We start from the raw sequence: 22,222 nt of genomic DNA, 5'->3' as shown, positions 1-22,222 counted from the left end.
AAGGGACTGAAAAGACTGACAAATCCCAGGATGTTGAATAATTTGAGTCGTGTAAACCGTGGGACGTCACCAGAGTAAATATAAATATTTATTCATAACATATAGGATCCTTTTAATGAATTTAATATTGCCGTATTAATTATAGATCCTTGTCAATAAATTATATTTGCAGCCGAGCAGCAGATTGATGGCAAGGCTGCTAGATCGAAAATTGTGACCCATGGACTAAAAAGAAATGTTAAGACAAAGGTAGATTTGACAGAGAGAAACCTGATTTGATCACTAACTCGGCAGTGCAAAGGCGATACGAGATCGCTGTAGGCATTTGTGGCTGATTTCGGAACGCATCTGAAGTCGTCACAGACACGAACGATATGCTTTTAGGAACATGATTTCAAATGTTTAACTGTCAAAACAAAGTTTTGTAACGTGAGAAATCTTATGAATTTATTCAATTAAACGTTATGTACTTAAAATTAAAATAAGGTATTTTGTAGTACAGCATCTACGACTTACGAGTGACACAATTTTATCACTAATCAGTAAACTCGTGAGCTCGCAGGTTAGGTAAGGTGGTGATTCGGGGTATTTCAACGTTCAAATGATTGCACGTGTAGAACTTTTAGAGTTCTTTGAGATAGCGGACAGATTTACAGCACTTAAAAGTTTAATTGACTTTGTGTTCATTCTCTCGGTACCATGACAAAATGAGTAGAAACATGATTTTATTGTTGCAGTAGACAGAATGGAAAATGTTTTGGCAAAGCTGTATGATGCGCTAAGCCAGTTACGCTATCCTGAAATAGCAAAGATCGACTTGAGAGACTTAGCGACAGTAGTACTTGCTGGTCATAATCGTATCACCTTATTAACATGGCTTTTATCCCGTGCATCTCCAACACTTTCGACACACCTTGAAAAGTTTCAAGGGCAAAAGCTAAAAGGTTTGTTTAGTAACAACATACATTGATATTTGAAAAGTTTGTTCATGTGACGCGCGATGGCAGAGATGTGATTAATCCATGCGTTTTGCATTTATTCTTGTACGAATTACAGAAGAAATCGTAAAATGTTATTGTCAAATGGGAATCGTAAATGATGAAAGTGTGCTACTGGTGAGTTTTCAGAGATTTATCAGGTAGTAATATTTTATATTTATTATTAGCAAATAGAAAAAACTTTTTGCAAGTTATATTTAAAATATGAACTACATTTGAATTTTTTGCAGGGCAATTGTTGTATGCAAAGACAACTGTCATTTTTAAAAGCTGTATTGTTGTTCACGAAGAGCTTGGACAGCACAGATAACTTACCTGTTGATGATTCTACTGTTTGTGAAATCTTAGACGTGAGTTCCTCACTATGATTAACTGTTTGAATTCATTTAACGTGGTCGAGTATTTGGCAGATTCAAATAAAAATATCTCACTGAAATTATATATTGCCAGGAACATGTCAACAAACCCATTAATATCATTCCTGCAACATGTCATATAAGCACAAAACTGACAAAGTCTGAGGTGAAAAAGTATCTGGATGAAGTTGGACAAAGTGTAACAGAGGCGACGTCTTTTTTGCCTGTACATGAAACTTCAAAAGTTACCGCATTGGCAAGTGAGGTAAGATGAGCGTGGATTATGTAAAACGCTACAGAAAATATTTTACAACACTTGGTGTACTTATAGAATATCTTGGTCAAATACAGTCCCCCCGTTACACCATATTGGTAATTGGTCAAGAAATATATTCAGTTAATAGTCGAAGTTTATCAGTTGTTGCATTTTTCAGTAAAATAAAAGTTGAGAGGAAGTCAACTGCTGCATTTAAAATACTCCCTTTGAAATGTTATTCAATCTTACAGTCATTACCTTAAGATTTTTATGCTCCGCTCATTTCTAGGATAGAATTGATTTGAGTACTGCAACGGAATTTGAAAATGGACAGATGCTATCATTAGAGTCTATGGCAGCAACATTCAGCACAGCTTTCAACTCCACTGAATTTGTGCAAAACTCTAAGCAGTTTAATGCCACGACCAAGGAAATAATTTACATAGACGAAACTATTCAAAATCTGTGCAAGGATTTGAATTCGTTTACACAGGTTAGTACATGTTTTAAACATTATTTCATTAATTTATTTCCAAAGCATAGAATTTGTTTTTGCAAATTAATATTTATTTCTATCATTATGTAGATATTCAAATCAAAAGAATCAATTGTGGGAAAGAAATTGCCAGAATGTTTGGAGAAAAGTGAAACACCACTGAGTCTGTTGATTCAGGATAATGTGATACTTTCTGAAGAAATAAGGAAGTTGTATGATCAAAGCCATCTTGCAAACTAAGTATGTGATGCATTGTTACATTAATAAATTATTCAAATATCTAAGTTAAAAAACAGTATAGACTGATGAAAATGCCACACACTTTGGTCAAGTATCTATTGACAGGCGTACATTGATATTTGATCGCATCAATACATTTTCATTCTATGCGAGCAATGTTCACAATTTACTAGATAGCCTGACAAAATTATTGATGTTTTTCTCACCAGGCAAGATAATTTTTATACATCCCAGACAAATGTGCACAAATTTTATTCTCAAAATAATTTATTAATTTGTCATATCAATAATTATTATCACACTTAGGTAGTTTTATTTGTATACTAAACTTACTTATCCAATAATCACAATTTGCCTTACATATAAAACTGATGATACATTCGTATAAAACCTATTTAGTTATTAGTCACACTTTATATGGATATTGCCAAAAAAAAAAATCCTTTTTCAATCAGTGCGTAAGAATAAAAACTAGGCTTTTACAAGTGTTATGTTTAATTCGGGTTTTACCTCTAATTATCTTACTCGGTCACTTAATTATAATATTTTAATGTTTACAAGAATATCAGTAAGAAATAATTTAACGCATTTCGGTATTTAAATTTTACATTTCATTTATAGAAATATACTTCTGCCATTTCTGAGTTATTTCCAATTTTCATGAGGACTAGTTAACTACAGAAATCTAAGGGAATCTAATTCGGTATTTTCAAATGATGGTCTAAATACCATAGGCACACGCGATCGTTTCGTCAACTTACAATTAACCAAAAGACATGTGTCGTGTTTTTTGACCAAAAAACATTGCGTTGGAAAGAATGATTTGATCGGTTTGATAATCACTTTTATGAATAATACCTTTATACAAAATGTCGTCATAGCACTGAAGAGTAGATTTGGATATCAACCTAAGGCACGAAAATGTAATGTGAAACGTCATTCGCCTCCTCCATAACTTTGGATTGCAATAATTTAATTTCAAGCCTCAGTTTCTCTTTTTCCATTTCTTGCTTTCGAATTTCGTTTGAGTAGCAATTCATCTGTATCTTTAGTTTATCTTTTTTCAGCTTCAGCATTTCAGTCTCATGGTATAATTTTCCCCTCTCAGCTCTGAGCACTGCCAGTTGTTCTTGCAGAAGTTGATGGCTAGTTTCTTCAGATAAAATAACATTCGTAGGTTCAACGTCGTCCTTGTGGTTCTTAGGCGACTTCATCATGTTGGCCTCGCTTTCTAGACTACTTTCTGGCTCCGACTCAGCCGCCGCGGCTTCCTTCATAATCCAAATTCTAGACTCTGCAGGTTCGCTGAATGTTTCAGATGATTTTGGGTCAAATTGGGACTTAGGTGATAATGATCTATGTCGTTGCAATTGATTAGGAGATGCTTGTGAAGTTGTGATTTTGTCGATTTCTGAAGTCCCCGTGAACGAAGTAATGTCTATAACTGAGATGTAGATGATTATGGACAATAGATTTACTGAAAAATATAGTAAAATTATAGAACCTTTTACTGCTGGGTGAGCAGAAATTCACATTTACCTGGTGGAGTAGATGACTGACTGTCGTCAACAACGTGATGGGACAGATGGTTATCACAGTAGCTGTTGAATTCTCGTTGATCAACAAAAACAGAACCATCTGCATTAACAATTGATTCGACTATTACCGATGGATCGCCATCCTCCATTACTAATTCTCCAACTATTTCCCCATCAGCGGTCATTATTTCCCCTTGATTATTTGCTGTTAGTAGATGTTCTTCAGATACATCAATATCGTCAACCACTTCTTCTTGCGTGAGCTGAGCCGTATAGCAGTCCTCTCCATCATTTTCCTCACTCGCATCCAGCTCTACCAGCCTCTGCTGTGTAAATGGACATGATTCTTATTCTGAAGTTAAGTTAACTAACAAGGACAAGGTTTGGTGTTCGATCGAGACTAAGATCAAAACTATTTGTTTCATTTGTGTGCAATATAAATCGATAAAACCCAGCTCCGGGTTTTCTCTATATAGATTTAAAATTTAGTGTGTTTCATTTCAAAAATAAAATTGTTCGAGACGTTTATGGAGTTTGGATTCATATATTCATGTGAAATAGTGATAAAATAAGTACTTCGATCTTAGTAATCATTGTGCAGCAAAAAAGGTTCCTTCACAATAGGCCCTTAGCAAAAGCAAACAATTTGCAGTAAAGTCAGATTTCGGTTTGTATTAGAAAAAATAGAGTTTTTCGGAGAAACACTAACAATGCTAGCGTCCAAAGTTTCTAGTAAAATATGATAAACTTCTTTAAGGTGAGCTAATGCAGTACATTTTAGAGCCTCTAATTCTATGAAAGTATCGTTTTCACGAAATTTCAGAAAATTCTCACAGGTGGGCTTCAGTGTTTCGTTTTAATTAACAGCACGTTTGGCTGTTAGCTTCATAGGAAACTATGATTTTAGTGATGTGGATCATGCGTGAAAATTCTTACATCCTGGCCCCAAGGTGATTCATGTTCCTTTTTAATCTTCTTAATGCTATCTGAAATCTCATCCTCTGACTCTGAGTACCGTTTTGATCCACTTTTGCATCCCTGCAACTTTTCTATGTCGTGAATCTTTTTGAATAATTGATAGGCTCTTTCTGGGGTAATTTCTCTTTTTTGCTTGTTCGCAGCAGCGATATTGAACAAATCTTTAGATCGCAATACTTTGTTGGTACGTAATCGTACATATTCTTTCAGCCTTTTTCGATCAATGTGCAATTGCATGAGATCCTGTACTTCCTGCTTTATTTCACCGCAAAGTTTCCTTTCCTGTGGCAAGTTCTTGAAGAGTTCCTAAACATTATACGCGTGTGAATATACATGAACATTTATGTACATAATTATGGAAAATACAAATCGAACTTTGATGGCACAACCCTCACCTCTGAAATTTCATGATTGTGTTCGTTATTGACACTTGTCACCTCCAATTTTTTTCCATCTTTTGATGCTCTGAGCATAATGTGTGCGGGGCAATTTGTTCGAATAGACCTATGAACCATACAATTATTACATGGCGCAAGAAGTATATTGGAATCCCACAGGAAGAAATATTTATTCAATTAACAAAATTCGACAAATTGTGGCAATTTTGATGCCGCTCAACTTGCGCTTCGAATTATGCAACGCGAACTAAGATTTTCATGCATCCTTTTCTTTGTAGCGTTCCTTAACTTTCTGTAAATTTTCCTAGGGTATAACATTTTTTATCCAGCAAAATGGAAAAGTTATCTAAGGATAACACAAATCATGTGGATAGTCCAAGATGATACGGGATTGTTGATAACTTGCATTTTCAATAGCTATTATACACATTTTTTGGATTCTCAAGAACGTTATTGTTCATAATCTGCACTGAAAATTTTGATTCAAGGTGAAACACTGTTAACATGTTCAGATGACTTAAAATTTTGCTTGTGTATTGGATGCAAACAAACGAAACCACTCTATTGCCATTCCTCAAAATATATTTTTACAATTTCATTGTTTACACATGTTGAAGAAATTGGAATATCTTTTGTGAACTATACGGAATGGGATCTAACAGTTTTTATCAATATTTAACAAAACAATTTTTCGAAAAACAAGTTTAAATGATGGAGATTTTTTTCTTCAAAGTTATGCACAAGTCTGGCTTTATTTGAAGCTTTAGTAATTCAAAGGCGAATTACACGTACTAGGTTCGAAATGAAAATTACTTGAGACCTCAAAAAAATTCCAGTTGAAGCGATAAATAGAATAATTACTACTCTGTTTTTCGAGGTATTTTTTACTTTGATTTTGACATTGGTACGTGTGTAAGAACATAATTATAGTTCCTCGGCGATATCCTCGAGGTAACATAGCTCACTGCCTTTTACGAATTGACCATGATCAGGTTACAATTAGGCAGCATGCGAGAGAAATGAAAAAAGCGAAGTATGTATCAAAGATTTTAAAACTAACTGGGACTGCCGACGGCCGGCTCCCCGTGGGAGGAACTTCTGGCCGCCGTAAATACAGGCATATTTGACGGAGTAATAGCGTAGCCGTTCGCTGATCGGTCGGGCTGTTTTCATATGCGCGCCGCTGACCGTTCTGCTGTCCCTTCTCCAATAATGGACCAAACTCCGCCTAGAAAATGATTCTAACTTTTGCTCGAGTTCCTCGTAGCTGTCGAACATTTCACCGAGTTGAAATGAAAAGTCCTCCTCCACCGCTACATTAGCATCCATGCTGCTACACTCGATTTTCCCTGTATCGGTGTTTCCACCGAGTTTGGGGTTATGAGTACATAAAATAGTATGCTGTGTGGAGTTTGATTGGCGTGGCACAAGACAAGATGGACGACCGTGAAAATAGACGAAATGATTTCTCCTCCGAGACTGTGACCACCGTTCCAACGGCCATACGAAACTTCGGCTCCCGCACTACATTCTTGTTTTACTTATTATTTCGACGAATATCTTGACCATTTTTTGGATCCATTTCGCCAATCGGAGTACAGTTTATTTTACACACTTGATTGCTCTGAACTATTTGACATGATTCGCACACCAGAACGATACGCGACGACTGGCTAAGAACGTCTTGAACACGGCGCATCCATACAAGCTTTCCCATTTCGATATACAATTTTATGAGAAATGTCAATTGTGCCAAGTTTCAAATTTCATATTTTCTGGCGCATTTTTATTTTAAAATTTGAAAAAGTGTTGTATACCTTCGCGATGTATGAATATTTCTTCCTGTTTCTCTTTTATCCCTGATTTGTGGTTTATTTCATTCGACGTAATTATTCAATAAATTTTAAACGGTCCTAAATAATTTTTATATGTATAGCTAACTAACGAAAATACCGCTTAAACAAAGATCTTTGTGATTAGCGATATATGTTATTGAAATTCGAAATTTGGTTACCTGCTGATGAATATTTGAAAATGAGACTGAAAAAAACGACATGCATTTCAATAGCTCGTGTTGTTGTATAATATACAAGTTTAAATTTTTTTATTGCTGAATTTACAGTTATTTTTTATCCATACATTATTTCATTGTTGACATAATAATATTTAATATCTTGTGATAAACCTCTTAATATAATAATATTTAATACCTTGTGATAAACTATGTGTACATGTAATGAGAAAAATACAGTATTTCTATCAACGCAGATATTACAATGTTTAAAATCAATATCACATTTTTCGACAAAACGCGTTGATAATTTTCACGGAGTATGTTTTTCACTGGTATATTGCTTCCACGTCAAACTTTGGTACAGGCGGTGATTCCGTCCCAGATTCTGAAACAGTCTAAAGACCATATGATAAATTACAAATTCTCGTTTTTCAACTTGTAATTACGACATGCCAGTTTACATATTATGTTTACTTGAGTTACAAGATTCTGACTACCCTTGTCTAGTTTACCCTGTGCAGAAATTGTTTACAACTCAGATAAACATAGTTGTATTAGTTACATTGATATGGGTTGGAGAAAAATTTACACTGTCACTTGATATTGCTGGTAGAGATAATTCCTCTGAATCCTTATAATTATTATCATTTCTTGCAAATTTTGTGTCGGGCTCATTCTCTTTGACAGTCCCACTGATGTCAGATTTCGATACTGGCGCATCAGTGTCTTTTTTGCTCTTCACCTTTTCTTTTTTTTTCTCTTCCTCCTCGCGCACTATCCTTAATGTAATGCTCTGTAAAATAAAATAGTATCACATCTTTTTACACATCTTTACGCAAGTATTTCCTCACCATGCATTGTATTGGTACATACCTTCATTTTCTTATATATCACCGACTTGACATGATCAGTCGCATATTGATCCTCTGTAAAGCAACTGTACAATTCTTCCAGCATTTCGGTCATTATCTCTTTGAGCTCTTTGGATTTGTCGACCCACTAAAAGAAACAATAAACATTTTTAACTCAGCTGTTTAACATTTGTAAAAATTGAGCTGATGTTTTATTTAATCGTACATTGTTGGTCTCAGATTTCCACATGTTCTCCTCCAACCCTTTGCATTTTGATGTTAATTCTGTTACGAAATTCTCCAACTCTGAATTCTTTGCTTGGTATTTACTCTCTGCATCTTTAAATCGTTCACATTTGTCAGATAACGTTGCAACTTTACTTTGAGATGATATCAAATCCTTTTCTAACTCTTCAATACGATTCTTTAATGCGGAGTTAGTTTGCTTCAAAACATCGTTATCACGATTCAATTCGGTGATGCGTAATGATTTGTCGTTCAATAACTCTGCAGAATACAAGATTCTTCCAAATTATAATGACACTAATAATACACTATATTCTAAAAATTGATCCCAAAAATAAATAACTACCGGTTGCCTGTTTCAGTTCATCTTCTACAGTGTTTAGTTTCGAGTTCAGTTGCTCGGTTGTTGTAATTAAATTTCGATTCCTTTGAGTTCCCTCTGTTTGTGATGTAGACTGTACATCACGTTCTTTACATTCAACGTTCTCTTTGCTTCTATTTATGTCTATCAACATTTTTAAAGTTGCCTCCAGTGACTTATCAGTTGCTGGAGTCGATGCTTGTTGAAGTTCGAGAACATGGAACTATGTCATTTATTTTGATTTAATATTTGGAAACGTGAAGCAAGCTTTCACAAATATTTTAAATGTTTACCATTATTCTTTTACCTTATCAAGAAGCTTCTGAACGTTATCACCAATCTTAGCTAATCCCATTCTTAGTTCAGTGTTCTGTGTCCGGGTTTCTGATAAAAAAACGTTCAGACTAGGATCCATTGATGGAGGAATTGGTTGAGCAATAGTTTGTTGCTGAACTGGTAATAGTTGACCATCAATAGACACATATTGCTGCTAAAATTTCAAACTATTGTCAACAAAAGTAAGTGAAATAAAACTCGCTAATCATATCTACTTCATTACCTGAATTTGACTAGGTGTCCACTGAGTCGCAAAAGTAGACGCAGACATGACTGGTCTTTGTGTCGCTATTGAAAGAGTTGAAGACATTAATTCTCCTCGGTTCAAAATTTTTTTTTGTGTTGGAGCATCTAATGATGGCTTAGAATAAGAGTGTTTTACTGGTAACGTCGACTCTGTTGATTCAACCTACGAACCAATGTATGACTATTAAAAGTCACTATCTAGTACCACTGAATTTAGTTCTTGCATCATTAAAATAAAAATAACATGAAATTCAATGTTTGTCTAATAAGGCTGAATGAAAATAATATTTTTCGCAAATACCTACTCTTTTGTGCCTGGTTGTCTTATGAAATACTTCTTCCTGAAACCGGAAAACGAAAATAATTAAAGAAACAAAAGTTTTAACAATTTTTTTGTTTTTCTTTTCCATGCAACATATTATTTCAGAAATACAGCAACATAATAAAAAGTGATCGAATTTAGTTGGAATGCCTCATGGCTGTGCTATTTAGAACTTTTGTGACATTTAGGTACCTCTGTATCTTCAGAATCGGTGGTAGTAGATGTTGGTAACTTAGGAAGTATAGACTGTCCCATCTTAGCCATGCGTGATATTATTGTTGCTTTTTGACTGACATCCGGGGTCTTTGTAGTCTGAAGTAGTGGTTCTGCTTTGGCAAGTATTGACACAACTTCTATCTCCATAATTATTTCCTTATCTTTCGGAAAACTAGGTCCTAAACCAATCTGGGGAAAATAAATATACACCGTTGTGAAATGACTGCTGTGGATAGAAAGTGGAAACTTTAGATGATGTAATTGAGATAGAAAATAGTTCTTTCTACATCCATGAATTTGGTACACACAGTGACATGTAAAGAAATTATGCAGTACTACTGGTTTAATTTGACTGTATGAACAGTTCGGCATGTACCTGTTTACTTGACGGTAAAATTATCATTCTTCTCAATCCGATGCTTGTCCCAATAAGTAATCTTTCCCAGTTGTCATCCTTAGAAATTTCCAAAGTTATAGTTTGTTTCAAATTCATGTCCATTTTCAATGGCTGGGCCATATCTACACTTGTGATGTATTTCATTGAGATACCATCACCTTCTTTGGCAACACTGGTGACCTCCATAGGTGCGTTAAGATCCTGATATATAACGTTATTATCTATTCTAACAGGTCTGGAAAAATATGTAGAGAGGCAAACCTCCCTTGCAAATTGAATACTCGATTCTTTATTCCCAAACAAAATTGACCAATTATTTTTGTTGGTATCGTAATATGACGCATAATTGTGGTCTTGTACGGTGTAGATGAAGTCAGGTGTGATAGCAGCCACAGATAAGTAGTTCTGGGTACCTTTGTACAGAATAATATCATACTGTTTAGCCAGGACGTTTCCTGTCAGCGCTATGCCAACTTTTCCAATCGATACATATTGTCCATTTTGTCTGAAATAGTGCAGAATTTGGAGTTTGTACTTATATATACTTCTGAATCAAGAAAATATTTTACTTGCACATATTTTTTTCTGTAGTGGTAAGAAACTTTGCATCATTTGCTTAGTAATAAATGCTTGCGTAACTTGTAAAAAAATTTTCCTACAATTTAAATGCATAGACAGCCTTTGCAAGTATAACTTCTTTTTTAGATTGACTCTGATCACTGATGGACTGGTTCACAGACGCAAGCCGCGATGGTGAATTACGAGCATTTTCTTGAGTGTTTTGTGAGGTGTTAAAAATTGCAGCCAGATTGGACCTGAAAATATTCAACCATGTTTAAACATATACACATTTGAATACACAATATATTATTGTAAACAATTCAATCTTAATATAAGTCAATTATTTAAATTAAAAAATAAATGAAAATGTAAAAGATAGTAAGTAGAAGTTAAATTTTGAAAAAGTGTCTCCATTAACCCTTTGCGGGGTAGTGCCGCTCAGAGAAGGCCACTTCGTTTTATGCTGTTTTTTCTTTATTTTTCTGGAAATGAGGCAATAAGAGTCGCAGATATCAGCTTTCGAGACATCAGGATAGTTATTAAACATAAGATAATCATTTTTTTACAAAAATATTAATTTTTCAATTGTTATCAACAATTGAAGTGTGAACAATGTATGTTTCTTTTAAGTTGGATTCGTGATCAGTGACCCAAAAAACGCCCTGGTACTAAATTTCACCAAAATCCGTTCGGTAGATATATAATATGCTCCTGAAAAGGTTAATTGGGAAAACCGCCTCCTAAAGCGTTGTTTACAATTAGCTTATCTATTAAATCAGGTTTTAGTAAATTGACATAACCTAGTCGCAACGTAGAATACGAAAAAACCTGAAATAATTATAAGTAGAGTAGTGATAAAGTGGAGGAAGAGTTGGATTCTGTCTTTTGAACATTCTTTATTGTTAATTAAAACATTTAATAGCGTATTACACGCACCCTGCGGGAGATGTAAAATCGTCGTCATCCTCAAGCATTTCTTTGAACATTTTATTAGCACTAGATAATTGACTGGTACCGCTCATTTTAGCTCGGTTATTCATATCTACATGGCAGATTTTTTTACTGGAGTTTTGAAACAGAATCGAATAAGATTTGGGAAAAAATTTAAAGCCGGTTATTTTGATATAGACTCGTACACGCAATATGCTTTTGACAGTTCCAAAAAATCACTATCCATCGAACTTCCAACTTCAAGATATGCCATCTGTGGGAGTCAGTAATCCATAGAGTACAAGGAGACAGAACTGTAAGAATAAAAACGGGTCCAAAGTATAGGTGACGCTGTTAACTGTGCGGAACCGCTACGTTGACTGAGGATATACATCTTCAGTCAACGTCGCTCCTACTCTATCTCTGTTCCTCGGTATTAGCTTCAGCGCTCTTTCTCAGGCTTTCCATTGGGATAACAGACCTTATACTCTTTCATCAACAGTAAGTAGTACCATGGAGCCTAGAGTAAAGTAGTACTTACAATTAGATCTTCATTCTCAATGTTTGGCGGGAATCGCAGTATTAAATATCTGAACTAAAATTCGAGACTATGTTACAATAAAACATTAGTACATTGTGGGTTGAAGTAGAAGTAATCATTCTTTATTTCACAGATGCATACATTCGGTTGTTTTATTAATAAATATCAGTATCGATGCAAAACTGGCTGAATGACCATGTATTTAGAATTTATAAATTATTGAGTCAAAATTGCAAATGTTTGCATACTTTATTACATTTTATCTACATGAATGTTTGACCATTTCATAAATTCTCTCATTTTAAACTTTCGAATGTGTAGTGCGTTTTGTTGGTAGATGGATACTGTTTCTTCACCTGTAACATAACACAAATAAAAAATACAAGCACTATTACATATAAAACCCATCAAGTAGGAGACTGATTGGCTTTTATTCAAAAATGGAATAATACATTTAATTTAGTATAATATTAAGTACGTACCACAGGCTGAACATATTTGTAGTTCTCACACACTAGGAATATACCAACAAAACCACCCATGACACCAATGAAAGTTAGCCAGTACACGTACATCGGATAGCGAAGTGGTGGATTGTGATAGTATCTATCTTCACCTAGCATGTTAGCCCATATGTGCATCTACAATATTATATCATTTTTGAATATACATAGAGAATATAAATATTTCAATATTAGCAAAAAAAAAAAAATAAAAATAAAAATCTGGAAGTTGGTTTGAATGATCATTTCTACAAATTGATGTGATTTAGTGTGAGTGAAAATGAACAGAAGGGCGTATGATTTTTATTTTCGATTTCTGTAAGATAAAATATAGGTGAACTTAATTGAATACGTTTTCAACTTTCACTTTCCTTATAAAACGAGAATGAAAAGCCTCGTTGATGTAGTAAAGACCACAAAGGAATTGTCATGTAATTCTTAATTATTCTATGAATTACTTGTTCACGCCATGAAAAATGAATGCAGTAAATTTGATATTCATCAGGAGTTTGATTCTCTTACTGTTGCATCCTGAAGATTTGCTTTTAAATTCAAGTGTTTCAAATAGCATTGATACCCTAATAAGGCAACATGCGTTTGTTTTGAGAAAGTATAAGAAAACTCGGAATGAAATGAATTGTACTAACAGGTTCGTTGAAATTTCTTTTATGTTCTGGGAAATCCCAAGGGTAATAATCATCCTTGGCTTCAGCCGAGACCATAGGAAGTTCTGGATAATCTCCTAAACCATTTCCATCATCTGGAATTGGTTTATAATCTTCTTTTATTAGGTTATATTTCTCTGCTGCTTTAGCTCTTTCTTCTTCTGTTGTTGGATATTGGGCTGGTTTATAGTCCCTGATCATACCTGAACAGAAAAGATTTTATCATAATTTATAATACGTTTAAATGAGTTGAACTTTGTGACCGTATAGATATTATAAATATTTGATTTCGTTGGACGACGGTCAGGGTTGGAATGATGGTCAATAAGCAATGAATTTTATTTTCCGTACATTTTGGCAGGTCCTGATGATGGTCGGCTGGGCCTGCCGAAACGTCGTACAGAAGATAAAATTGATTGCTTAATGTGCATCATTCCAACCCTAACCGTCATCCAACGAAATCAAATATTCATAACACGTTTAAAAGAATGTTTTGTTAATTCGTAACAGTTAGCTTTCAGTTCATTACCTAATATGCATGAAACAATTTAATGAAATTATTTATCAGGCCATTTAAAGCAGGTACAGTAATGAAATCTCATTGCATCTGTTTTGAAACATACATTCTGGCATTTTGATGACATAAATATGTATTAGCTGTTCATATGGAGTTAAGCTGCCCGTGAGAAAGTTGAAGATATCAAAAAAGATATGTATCGTAATATCGAGGAGCAGGAAAAGTAAGCTACACATTAATTTTCGTTAAAATCTGTAATGCAAAGTAATAAATTATGTAATTGATGGACATAACCTCTACGGTGTGCGTTTACTCCAGTAACTTCATTCGCACTCACGAAATATTTCACACAAATATATTTTTATGGTGTTCTGTTTACACTTACTGTATTTCGCTATATTATACGTGTAGACACCGTTTTGTGGCCATAATCGGGTCGAAATTTTACAGAACTTCGCGAGAGAAGACATTTTTGATAACTCAGGCCTTTCCGGCTCTGACCACCAACTATAGAAACTCCGTCTCTGTGGCTACGGGCTCTACGGAGGCGCGGCGTTGAACGCGTTCTAGCCATGGACTAAAGCCATAGACTATCGTAAGCGTTGACTGAACTCACTGATATGTAACAGTAACCAAACAAGATCAACACAAAAGACAATCTAAAGCCAGAGTTGAATCAAATGTCCGCTATCTCTTGCTTTTTTCATTTTTAAAAACGACATTTCTCAACGCTTTTTATACCCATATATAGCGATTTGAGCCATAAAATGGGTAAAACATCGATTGGGTTCGTATGGTAAAGATGGCCTGAAGATGGATTCGCACCGCTGTTTTTATGTATAAACATTCAGCATACGATTGGCGATAGCAGCGCCACTAGCGTCTGAACGAGCGAGAATGCGGGAAAGAAAGATGGCCGGCGGCTTGTGTTATTCGGTGGGATTTGTCGTGTAGTCGCGGTCAAGATTGCTTTCTCCTATTTAGGTTGAAATATTACAAGTTTACTGCATGAACGTAGTGGAAACTATTCGTCGTATGTTCGGCGGAAGCCCGAGCTAAGAGTTAAAAAGGTACGAGTCGTCTTTACAGACATATTCATGAATGTATGTCTTACGTTTTTGCGTAATGGCCAAAAGGGACTCCGATTCGCTCGAGTGTGTTTGTGCTTCAACTTTGTTGACGATGAAATTCTAGTTGAAATCGTCACGATTTGAAACTAACTCATTGAATAATATAATTGAGGTACCAAGTTTTCCGTAAAGCGTACATTATCTGAGACGTACACAGAGTGTTGAGTAATATTTGACGACGAAGCCGTGAGTTTGGTGTCACACACACATAATTGTGTTCCATCAATCCAAGTTTTTCGCCTCACCCTGCCTTACGAACCACTGTCGTATTTTTGATAGTTTTTTTTTTTAACTCTCTCAATTTTCTTAGGTATTATGAATTACGTCATTTTGTGTCTTCTTTTTTTGCTATTAAATATGCAGACTTTTTGTCATCAGCTTTGTTGTTAACTTGTAAATGTGAAATGAGGTTACATTTGACGGGTTCTCGTACTCGTGATCATAATCCTGACAAAAGAATTATCAGTTTAAGCCAGAAAATTTCGATAATCTTTGACTAATTAAATAAATACCACTTTAAACCATCAATGAAATAGGCACTATGCTCAAAATCACAATTGTAAGAAACTTACCTCGCACACCCAGATATGCAGTCGATGTATCAGTTGCCATTATTCTGTGATGCAACGTCACCTTGGTTGTTTGTGCACTAACGCGAAGCATAAATTCTTCATAAAATAAACTTTGTGTCTTTCCCATGTATTTTGATCTAGGAAGCTATGCAATCGTGACTGAAACATCTTGTGATTCGTTCATGTTGAAAACCACGGGTTCATTCTAATGGAAATATTTCTGAAAAGCAATTCTGTTAATCTTTGGAATATAAGCAGTATTACAGTTGTTAATGATTCTACTTTTGTTGAACGGAATGGACTTGGAAAAATCAGGGATGCTGAGAGAGTCAACCGAAAAAAACATTATCGTTTCCAAAATATTTTTTCTGCATTCTTACGCAAACCTTATTAAAAATTAAATTCCTGTCCGAGTCTTCCATAAAAGGAACTTCGAATTTATATCCTAATGTTTGTCTAACTTTGGTTTCATTGGTAATGAGATTTATTTTTCAGAGTCCCAGTACTGAATAAGCTGGAGTCTGATAGAAACAGCATGGCGAGCCCCTCGCCCCAATCGTCTCCCATGCCACCCCCACAAGCACCAAGTCCAATGGGCCCTCCCCAACAAGCTCCATCCCCGTCCAATCCTCAAGGCAGTCCAATGGGTCCTCCACAACATCATCCTCATAGTCCAACTCAAGGATATCAGGGCGGTCCACCAATGCCGCAGCAACAGCAGCCTCCCCCACAGCAACAAGGGTATCCTCCACACCCGCAGCAAATGCCACCAAATATGGGACCTCAGGTGAGATGTTTTTAAATTCAAATCATCGAATGAAGCTAAAGTCTTCAGAATTCACAATGGGATGTGTTAATCATTGTATGCTATTTCTCCTCGCCGGATTCGGTTCTTAAAGATAAGTTGAACGTGGAGTAATCAAATTATATGTTAGCTTGTATTGATATGAAAATCTAGTGAAATGCTTCTTGGAACAAATTTATTTTGTAGACGGTTCAAGGGAATTGAAATGCTCATTGCGTGAAGAGTTTAAATTTAGTAGTTATAATTCAAAAGATCAATTAAACGAAGAGAATGAAGAACAAGTGAAGAACTTGGACATATATACGACGATTTTTCTATTCTCTTCTTTCCGTTATTTGCTTATTTGACACTGCTAATTGTCATAAATCGCTGTGCTGAACTTGATATTGGAAGTTTTAAGATGAATAGTTACAGAAGTTTGGAATTACACAGTACAAGATATAAAGGGAAGTTTGTTAAAGATCTGAACTTATCTGCAACAAGAAGTCAGATATTTTTTCCTGACCGATGCTGTCTGTTTTCTTGAATAGATTGACAATTTGTTCAGCTATTTCACGGTTACAAGCTGCAATCACTTTTGGGTTCATCAAATCTAAAACTCCACCTGAAAAAAGAATCCATTTCAAGTCCATAAATTAATTTGAAGAATTCTGTACATAGATGAATGTAGACGATCCGTCAAATTCTATAATGTTGATTTTCTGCTTCCTCATCATAGATTATTCTGTTTTCAATATTTAGAATGTTTATATTAGTATACATTCTTATCAATTCTCCGTTGACAGAAGAGAAGAAAAAAAATATTTCCCTCGATTACACACACCATAAATTATATGATCTTACCAGTAGTATCCACAACCATCCCTCCAGCCTCTTCGATGATTAATTGTCCGGCAGCCACGTCCCATGGGTCTATGCCTTCGATGTGATATGCTTCGATTGCACCCATCGCTACGTAGCATAGACTTAGCGCAGCCAGTCCCAGAGATCTAATTCTGAAATAATTTGTTGATAGTTTCATTCGAAATTATACTTACACGCAACTGTTCAACTATGAGAGTTTCTTTCGATTAATACAGCTTGTAGTCCTTGAATTTTTTCTAGTACCAACCCGTGAGTCTTCTGAATTAGAAAATGTGTTCTGCTATACAAACTTGAGGTATGTTCTTCATTTTTGGCTAACCATGGCTCGATTCCGACAAGAGCATGCGAAAGGTCTGAAACATCCAATTTTGTGTCAATTCTGACATTTTTGTTCGACAAATGTTCAATTTCAATTAATTGTACTTTCGATTTAGGAGAGACGGTACTTGTATCACATTTTGTGGTATATTTATTTTTTTGTCAACTCCTTGGCTTGCACTGGCAATTAAAATTATCAGCCATTGTTACTTATTAGTGTGAGATAATATTTCACTAGGTTAACGATGGTAACGTGAACCTAATGAATAATTGGAAAAAATCACTATCTTGCAATTTTTAAATAATTTCAAAGCAGTTATGTTTTTAAAACATGGGCACATTTTATTTTATCATGGTCTACTGAATTTCAGATAATTCTAAAATTGACAAATAATAATTTTTCGAATCATATATCGCTACAATAACGTTGCTAACTTCATCCTCACAATATTTTTACCTTGAACACCAGAAGTTCGGATCGGTTTCCCATTTAGGAAAGCTCCTTTTCCCCTCACCGCAGAGAAGAATTGCTGCATAACAGGATTGTAAACGATACCGATTTCAACTCTTTTATTGATGACCAAAGCGATGGAGATACAAACGTGAGGAAACTTGTGAATAAAGTTAGTCGTTCCGTCTATCGGATCAATTATCCACGTGGGATCATCAGTTAATTCCGGCATTTTACCCTCATTCGCCACATCTTCTTCTCCTATAAACCTGTTATTCGAATCACGTGGCACCATCATTGTCGAGTTATAATGTATATGCAATTAATTGTTAGTCGGCGAATACCCGACCACGTACAGCAATATCTATGATGAAACTCACTTGTGAGTGGGAAACTTTGCTGACAAGCTTCTTATTACAATTTCCTCCACTTTCAGATCGTATTCCGTCACCATATCCCAATCGATTCCTTTAACCGACACATTCTTTTCCTTGTCTATTGCATCGGCTATAACCTGAATGTTTGAAATATAGTGAGTGGAAAAATTGAAACAAATTACTCGTTTGAGAGCGACTTATCTCAAAATGATAATCGACTTAGCTTCCCAAGAAGCCCAATTTCGCAAATACCTGACAAACACTGCAGCGTTTATGAATTAATATCCTATAATAAGATTATTTTCCCTCGTATGAAAATTTGGGTTTTGTATTAATTCATCCTTCGATAATTTTGTGCGTTTTATCATCTCGTGCATCGTATCTCAAACTCCGCAAAAACTCAATACTTCGGTTGATTATACGATGGTCAAATTAAAGAAGTTCACTAACCTTTCCCGCATCTCTAGCCAAGATTTCCACCGTCTGGTAAAAACTTTTCAAATCGTTATCACTCGTCATCATAGTGATCTTATAGCGTTGCCTCACTTTGACAGACTGTCGACGATGGAAATGCTACTGAAACCTGACTTTCATCTGCTCTGTGTAATCGAGGTCGTAAAATTTCAAGGTTTTTAGTTATACTTGTATCCAAGTATCTGGATTCCGCTAACATTCGTTGAGCCGAAAACGTAAAAGCAATTGCTTGTTGGTATTGTTTTATTTACTTTTTTTTTTTAATGGATTATTTGTACACCATGGGACCGAGAAGTTTTTTTTTAATTCAGTTTATTTACATTTTTTGTTACATATACAACGTTGATTTTTTTTTTTTTTATATATCTTGATACACGCGCGGCATCGAAAGGCACATGACTTACTGCCGAGGAAAACGAAAGGTCTACGTACATACTTACCTATTACGTTCCGTTCCGTTTCTTTTATCGAGAGTGAGAGTATGTGTGCGTGATTGCAATACGTAGGCATAGGTGTACACGCGAGGACGAGAGTTTCTTTGCTAATGTTGGCAAATTTTGCATTCCTTTTCTTGCATACTTAACACCCATGATGATTTGACTTCACGGTTCAGTTTCAGTATGTTTAGCTTTTGAACCGTCGGCAAATAGTATGTGATCGATACAAATAACACGTGAACACAGAAAGAAAGGTTTGTTTGGACGAACAAAGGCATTTTGCGGGTGGCGAAGACAATATTTTACTAGAGGTAATGAAATTTTTCTTGAGTCAACGATCTGTGTTTTTTTTTTTTTTTTTTAATTTTGCTGCAGTAAACTGTTGTAGACAAATGCTCAAAAATTTGACACTCGCGTCTCATTTCTTTGAGCGCTACCAGAAATATTGTTGTATGAAAACAATAAAAAAATAATGAAAGAACTAAAAGTTGTGGAAATAAGTGAAATAATTAAAATAATAAATGTAATGAAAATAACGAGAACAACGAAGACATTGAAAACATAATGTAAATAACCATGATAACTGTAGCAATGATGAGAATAACAATATTAGCAGCTCTAATTACTACCGCAATTCGTATACAGACGAAATTTATGAGGCTTAACTTGGTACCGTTAACGTAACAAAACATTAGAGTAAAAATCATTGTGCAATTTTCGAATGGCTTTAAAGGATTTGTTTTTTTTTTGAAATATGAGTATGTTTTGTTTACCATGGTTTACTAAATTCCAAACAATACTAAAGGTGCGAAGTAACGATTTTTCGTAAACATAAATCGTTACAGTAACGTTACTAACTTAATTCTATGTAAGCAAAAATTTCCGGACAGACGGACAGACGATCTCGTACTCAACTCGTATTTATCACCATGAAGTAATACTATTTTCGAAATGCAAATACGGCAATCATAGCAGACTTTCTATTATGAAATGATTATAACGTAAAAAACAATAATAATTGATACACAACGGACTGCTTTATTGTTAATGTACAATTGTGAAGAAAAAAATTGCGCCGCTGAATCGCAACGATCCATTATTATCGAGAGAATAACGTTCAACGTGCATTATAAAATTCTTGAGCTTTACAACAATTGAAATTCCAGTACTTTGACACGAATGCGACGGTTTAAGCATTCATTGAAAGATTCCTTGTTTTCATCCGTCGTTTCTTCAATGGGTACTGTTTTTCATTTGGTCAACTCTCTCGTCAGTTTCACGAATAATCTTTACCATTGCATCTGCGATTTTTGAATTCGCCGCTCCGATCGCTCTTGGCTTCATGATGTCCACTCGTTCACCTGCGCTTAAATCCATCCCTTAGTCGTCACAACTATCGCAACTGTACTACTTGCGGCACTTTTCAATTGCTTAATTGCCAAGTACTGCTATAACGTTAGGCCCGTGTTTTTTATACCTGAAACTCTGTCGACGACGACACCTCCGGCTTCCGCAATGATCAGAGAAGCTGCGGCGATGTCCCAAACTTCTATGCCAGGTCCCTCAATGTGATAAGCGTCAACAGCACCCATCGCTACGTAGCAAAGTGTTAAGGCGGCAACTCCGAGGGTCCGTATTCTGAAAGCGTCGGAATTGTTGTAACTTTTAATAACGCTGCTGAAAAATTTCACTATCGGAGCATTTGTAGCATGAGTATAAAGGCTTACCCATGTGCCACCTTTATAATTGCTCGTAGTCTTTCGACCACGTACTCTGCCATGCTTTCAATCTTTATAAATCCGGGCTCAAAGCAGACCAAAGCTTTCGAAAAATCTGTAAATCAAAATGTGATCGCGTAACCCTAAGAGGTTGTTTTTGTTTGATTCCCGCGCTAACGTCGTGAGAAATTCACTACAAGTGTGTGCTATTTTACTCACCGTCCACTTCCGAGGTACTAATCGGTTCTCCGTTGAGAAAAGCACCCCGGCCTTTTCTAGCCGTGAATAGTTGCTCCAGAAGTGGATTGTACACTATTCCAATCACCACCTCTTTCCGTATGGCTAGAGCAATCACGACACAGGTATGCGGGAATCCGTGAACGAAATTGGTAGTGCCGTCGATCGGGTCTATTATCCATGTCGGAGCATCGGTCAGATCTGGTGAATTATTACCCGCCGATTCTTCGGCGATAAACCTGAAAATTAAAATGACTGTCTTGTATTTATGATATATATTTTCAGTATCATCTCGAGGTTTCTTTATTACGCGAATTTGTTTGGAAATCCAAAATTTGTATTATTATACGCATGGAGAATGGGCACTTGCATGTGGTCCGGGTATTGACTTTTCAAACGATCAATTATGATTTCTTCAATCTCCCGGTCGTATTGCGTCACGAGATCCCAATCACCTCGTTTCGTGTCCACGGTTTTTCGCAGTTTTATCGAATTGGTGATAACCTTTCAACAGTTTGTAGTATTAACGATTAATGAACCGTTATACGATACAGTAATACTCGCGATTTTCGAATTCCCACCTTGGCAGCTTCCCGAGTTAAACCCATAACGAATTCGTAGTACACGTCGAGGGTGGAATCCATCGTCATTTCAGTTTTGATCTTACTTACTCAAGTCGCGAGGAAGAACTTTTAGAAACACCGTAAACGATCAGTGCGGCAGTTCCTTTGAGTTCCTTCCGGGGAAACGGATACTTGCGAACTACTATTCTACTCACTTATTCTGTCTCGACTTTTGATTCGTTTGATCGAAGGTTAGATTGGTCCAATGATTTCTGCGTTATACTTGGGTCAATTTACATTCTCTTTTGAA

At 35.6% G+C, this 22,222-nt stretch overlaps 7 protein-coding genes across 28 annotated transcripts in view; 2 read left to right on the top strand and 5 right to left on the bottom strand.

The window, feature by feature from the left end:
• Positions 1–372: 372 nt before the first annotated feature.
• Positions 373–3,136, top strand: LOC107219877. Of its 3 annotated transcripts, none has more exons than XM_046734756.1 (7): positions 373–562; positions 738–944; positions 1,057–1,115; positions 1,229–1,348; positions 1,449–1,619; positions 1,900–2,103; positions 2,197–3,136. In XM_046734756.1, the coding sequence occupies exons 2-7, from the start codon at positions 746–748 to the stop codon at positions 2,344–2,346; spliced, it is 903 nt and encodes a 300-aa protein (XP_046590712.1). In that variant the 5' UTR covers positions 373–562; positions 738–745; the 3' UTR covers positions 2,347–3,136. The 3 variants fall into 3 exon arrangements, with proteins under 3 accessions (XP_046590712.1, XP_015513709.1, XP_015513708.1); XM_015658223.2 differs by having other exon boundaries at positions 373–567; positions 741–944; XM_015658222.2 differs by having other exon boundaries at positions 374–567.
• Positions 3,137–3,254: 118 nt separating this feature from the next.
• LOC107219870 lies at positions 3,255–6,953 on the bottom strand. 6 transcript variants are annotated; one of them, XM_046734743.1, is made up of 5 exons: positions 6,321–6,953; positions 5,258–5,366; positions 4,821–5,168; positions 3,886–4,207; positions 3,255–3,823 (listed from the first exon to the last, which is right to left on the bottom strand). In XM_046734743.1, the coding sequence occupies exons 1-5, from the start codon at positions 6,587–6,589 to the stop codon at positions 3,255–3,257; spliced, it is 1,617 nt and encodes a 538-aa protein (XP_046590699.1). In that variant the 5' UTR covers positions 6,590–6,953. The 6 variants fall into 6 exon arrangements, with proteins under 6 accessions (XP_046590699.1, XP_046590698.1, XP_015513699.1 ...); XM_046734742.1 differs by having other exon boundaries at positions 3,886–4,210; positions 6,321–6,952; XM_015658213.2 differs by having other exon boundaries at positions 3,255–3,790; positions 3,886–4,210; positions 6,321–6,951.
• Positions 6,954–7,197: 244 nt separating this feature from the next.
• On the bottom strand, positions 7,198–12,017 carry LOC107219904 (FK506-binding protein 15). 4 transcript variants are annotated; one of them, XM_046734739.1, is made up of 12 exons: positions 11,747–12,017; positions 10,909–11,064; positions 10,229–10,754; positions 9,829–10,041; positions 9,620–9,655; positions 9,292–9,477; positions 9,040–9,219; positions 8,718–8,955; positions 8,352–8,632; positions 8,148–8,273; positions 7,837–8,067; positions 7,198–7,669 (listed from the first exon to the last, which is right to left on the bottom strand). In XM_046734739.1, exons 1-12 carry the CDS (start codon positions 11,848–11,850, stop codon positions 7,601–7,603), a joined length of 2,346 nt encoding a protein of 781 aa, XP_046590695.1. In that variant the 5' UTR covers positions 11,851–12,017; the 3' UTR covers positions 7,198–7,600. The 4 variants fall into 4 exon arrangements, with proteins under 4 accessions (XP_046590695.1, XP_046590694.1, XP_046590696.1 ...); XM_046734738.1 differs by having other exon boundaries at positions 9,040–9,222; positions 11,747–12,016; XM_046734740.1 differs by having other exon boundaries at positions 7,198–7,659; positions 7,864–8,067; positions 9,040–9,222; positions 11,747–12,016.
• Positions 12,018–12,381: 364 nt separating this feature from the next.
• Positions 12,382–14,546, bottom strand: LOC107219873 (NADH dehydrogenase [ubiquinone] 1 beta subcomplex subunit 8, mitochondrial). Its single transcript, XM_015658217.2, has 4 exons — positions 14,352–14,546; positions 13,432–13,652; positions 12,764–12,922; positions 12,382–12,637 (listed from the first exon to the last, which is right to left on the bottom strand). Exons 1-4 carry the CDS (start codon positions 14,434–14,436, stop codon positions 12,578–12,580), a joined length of 525 nt encoding a protein of 174 aa, XP_015513703.1. The 5' UTR covers positions 14,437–14,546; the 3' UTR covers positions 12,382–12,577.
• A 342-nt stretch (positions 14,547–14,888) lies between these two features.
• Positions 14,889–22,222, top strand: part of LOC107219884 (ATP-dependent helicase brm) — an 84,116-nt gene continuing 76,782 nt past the window's right edge. For 10 of the 11 annotated variants that reach the window (XM_046734730.1, XM_046734731.1, XM_046734729.1 and 7 more), the window contains exons 1-2: positions 14,889–15,036; positions 16,164–16,455. In XM_046734730.1, coding sequence (XP_046590686.1) covers positions 16,204–16,455 — 252 coding nt within the window. In that variant the 5' untranslated portion in view covers positions 14,889–15,036; positions 16,164–16,203. Of the gene's footprint in view, positions 15,037–16,163; positions 16,456–19,407; positions 19,706–22,222 lie in introns of those variants that run through there. The other variant, XM_046734734.1, reaches the window with a different exon arrangement.
• LOC107219885 (inositol monophosphatase 1) lies at positions 16,450–19,087 on the bottom strand. The gene is made up of 6 exons (XM_015658236.2): positions 18,934–19,087; positions 18,487–18,620; positions 18,113–18,375; positions 17,585–17,690; positions 17,317–17,468; positions 16,450–17,077 (listed from the first exon to the last, which is right to left on the bottom strand). The coding sequence occupies exons 1-6, from the start codon at positions 19,003–19,005 to the stop codon at positions 16,929–16,931; spliced, it is 876 nt and encodes a 291-aa protein (XP_015513722.2). The 5' UTR covers positions 19,006–19,087; the 3' UTR covers positions 16,450–16,928.
• On the bottom strand, positions 20,413–22,139 carry LOC107219887 (inositol monophosphatase 1-like). 2 transcript variants are annotated; one of them, XM_046734757.1, is made up of 6 exons: positions 21,931–22,139; positions 21,720–21,853; positions 21,332–21,588; positions 21,122–21,227; positions 20,872–21,032; positions 20,413–20,760 (listed from the first exon to the last, which is right to left on the bottom strand). In XM_046734757.1, the coding sequence occupies exons 1-6, from the start codon at positions 21,997–21,999 to the stop codon at positions 20,735–20,737; spliced, it is 753 nt and encodes a 250-aa protein (XP_046590713.1). In that variant the 5' UTR covers positions 22,000–22,139; the 3' UTR covers positions 20,413–20,734. The 2 variants fall into 2 exon arrangements, with proteins under 2 accessions (XP_046590713.1, XP_015513724.1); XM_015658238.2 differs by having other exon boundaries at positions 20,413–20,755; positions 21,931–22,133.

This window comes from Neodiprion lecontei, chromosome 3 (assembly GCF_021901455.1).
Source record: "Neodiprion lecontei isolate iyNeoLeco1 chromosome 3, iyNeoLeco1.1, whole genome shotgun sequence".
Taxonomy (NCBI): Eukaryota; Metazoa; Arthropoda; class Insecta; order Hymenoptera; family Diprionidae; genus Neodiprion; species Neodiprion lecontei.
The sequence above is the reverse complement of the archived record's forward strand: the minus strand, read 5'-3'. Positions and strand labels throughout refer to the sequence as shown.

What these genes read in the sequence shown, in the direction of transcription:
- LOC107219870 (XM_046734742.1), bottom strand. Translation starts at nt 6,589, where the DNA reads ATGGATGCTAATGTAGCGGTGGAGGAGGACTTTTCATTTCAACTCGGT. An exon ending in ACAATCATGAAATTTCAGAG is followed by an intron (nt 5,169 to 5,257) that starts GTGAGGGTTGTG and finishes TATAATGTTTAG; the next exon opens with GAACTCTTCAAGAACTTGCC. An exon ending in AATCACCTTGGGGCCAGGAT is followed by an intron (nt 4,211 to 4,820) that starts GTAAGAATTTTC and finishes CCATTTACACAG; the next exon opens with CAGAGGCTGGTAGAGCTGGA.
- LOC107219904 (XM_046734738.1), bottom strand. Translation starts at nt 11,850, where the DNA reads ATGAATAACCGAGCTAAAATGAGCGGTACCAGTCAATTATCTAGTGCT. An exon ending in CCGATTCTGAAGATACAGAG is followed by an intron (nt 9,656 to 9,828) that starts GTACCTAAATGT and finishes TTCCGGTTTCAG; the next exon opens with GAAGAAGTATTTCATAAGAC. An exon ending in TTCAGAAGCTTCTTGATAAG is followed by an intron (nt 8,956 to 9,039) that starts GTAAAAGAATAA and finishes TAAATGACATAG; the next exon opens with TTCCATGTTCTCGAACTTCA.
- LOC107219887 (XM_015658238.2), bottom strand. Translation starts at nt 21,999, where the DNA reads ATGACGATGGATTCCACCCTCGACGTGTACTACGAATTCGTTATGGGT. An exon ending in TAACTCGGGAAGCTGCCAAG is followed by an intron (nt 21,854 to 21,930) that starts GTGGGAATTCGA and finishes AACTGTTGAAAG; the next exon opens with GTTATCACCAATTCGATAAA. An exon ending in CGTCGTCGACAGAGTTTCAG is followed by an intron (nt 20,756 to 20,871) that starts GTATAAAAAACA and finishes ATTTAAGCGCAG; the next exon opens with GTGAACGAGTGGACATCATG.
- LOC107219873 (XM_015658217.2), bottom strand. Translation starts at nt 14,436, where the DNA reads ATGTCTTCTCTCGCGAAGTTCTGTAAAATTTCGACCCGATTATGGCCA. An exon ending in GTATAATATAGCGAAATACA is followed by an intron (nt 13,653 to 14,351) that starts GTAAGTGTAAAC and finishes TTTTCTGTTCAG; the next exon opens with GTATGATCAGGGACTATAAA. An exon ending in ACAAATATGTTCAGCCTGTG is followed by an intron (nt 12,638 to 12,763) that starts GTACGTACTTAA and finishes GTTATGTTACAG; the next exon opens with GTGAAGAAACAGTATCCATC.
- LOC107219885 (XM_015658236.2), bottom strand. Translation starts at nt 19,005, where the DNA reads ATGATGACGAGTGATAACGATTTGAAAAGTTTTTACCAGACGGTGGAA. An exon ending in TGGCTAGAGATGCGGGAAAG is followed by an intron (nt 18,621 to 18,933) that starts GTTAGTGAACTT and finishes TCAAACATTCAG; the next exon opens with GTTATAGCCGATGCAATAGA. An exon ending in CTAATTCAGAAGACTCACGG is followed by an intron (nt 17,469 to 17,584) that starts GTTGGTACTAGA and finishes AAATTATTTCAG; the next exon opens with AATTAGATCTCTGGGACTGG.
- LOC107219877 (XM_046734756.1), top strand. Translation starts at nt 746, where the DNA reads ATGGAAAATGTTTTGGCAAAGCTGTATGATGCGCTAAGCCAGTTACGC. An exon ending in CTGTTTGTGAAATCTTAGAC is followed by an intron (nt 1,349 to 1,448) that starts GTGAGTTCCTCA and finishes ATATATTGCCAG; the next exon opens with GAACATGTCAACAAACCCAT. An exon ending in ATTTGAATTCGTTTACACAG is followed by an intron (nt 2,104 to 2,196) that starts GTTAGTACATGT and finishes ATCATTATGTAG; the next exon opens with ATATTCAAATCAAAAGAATC.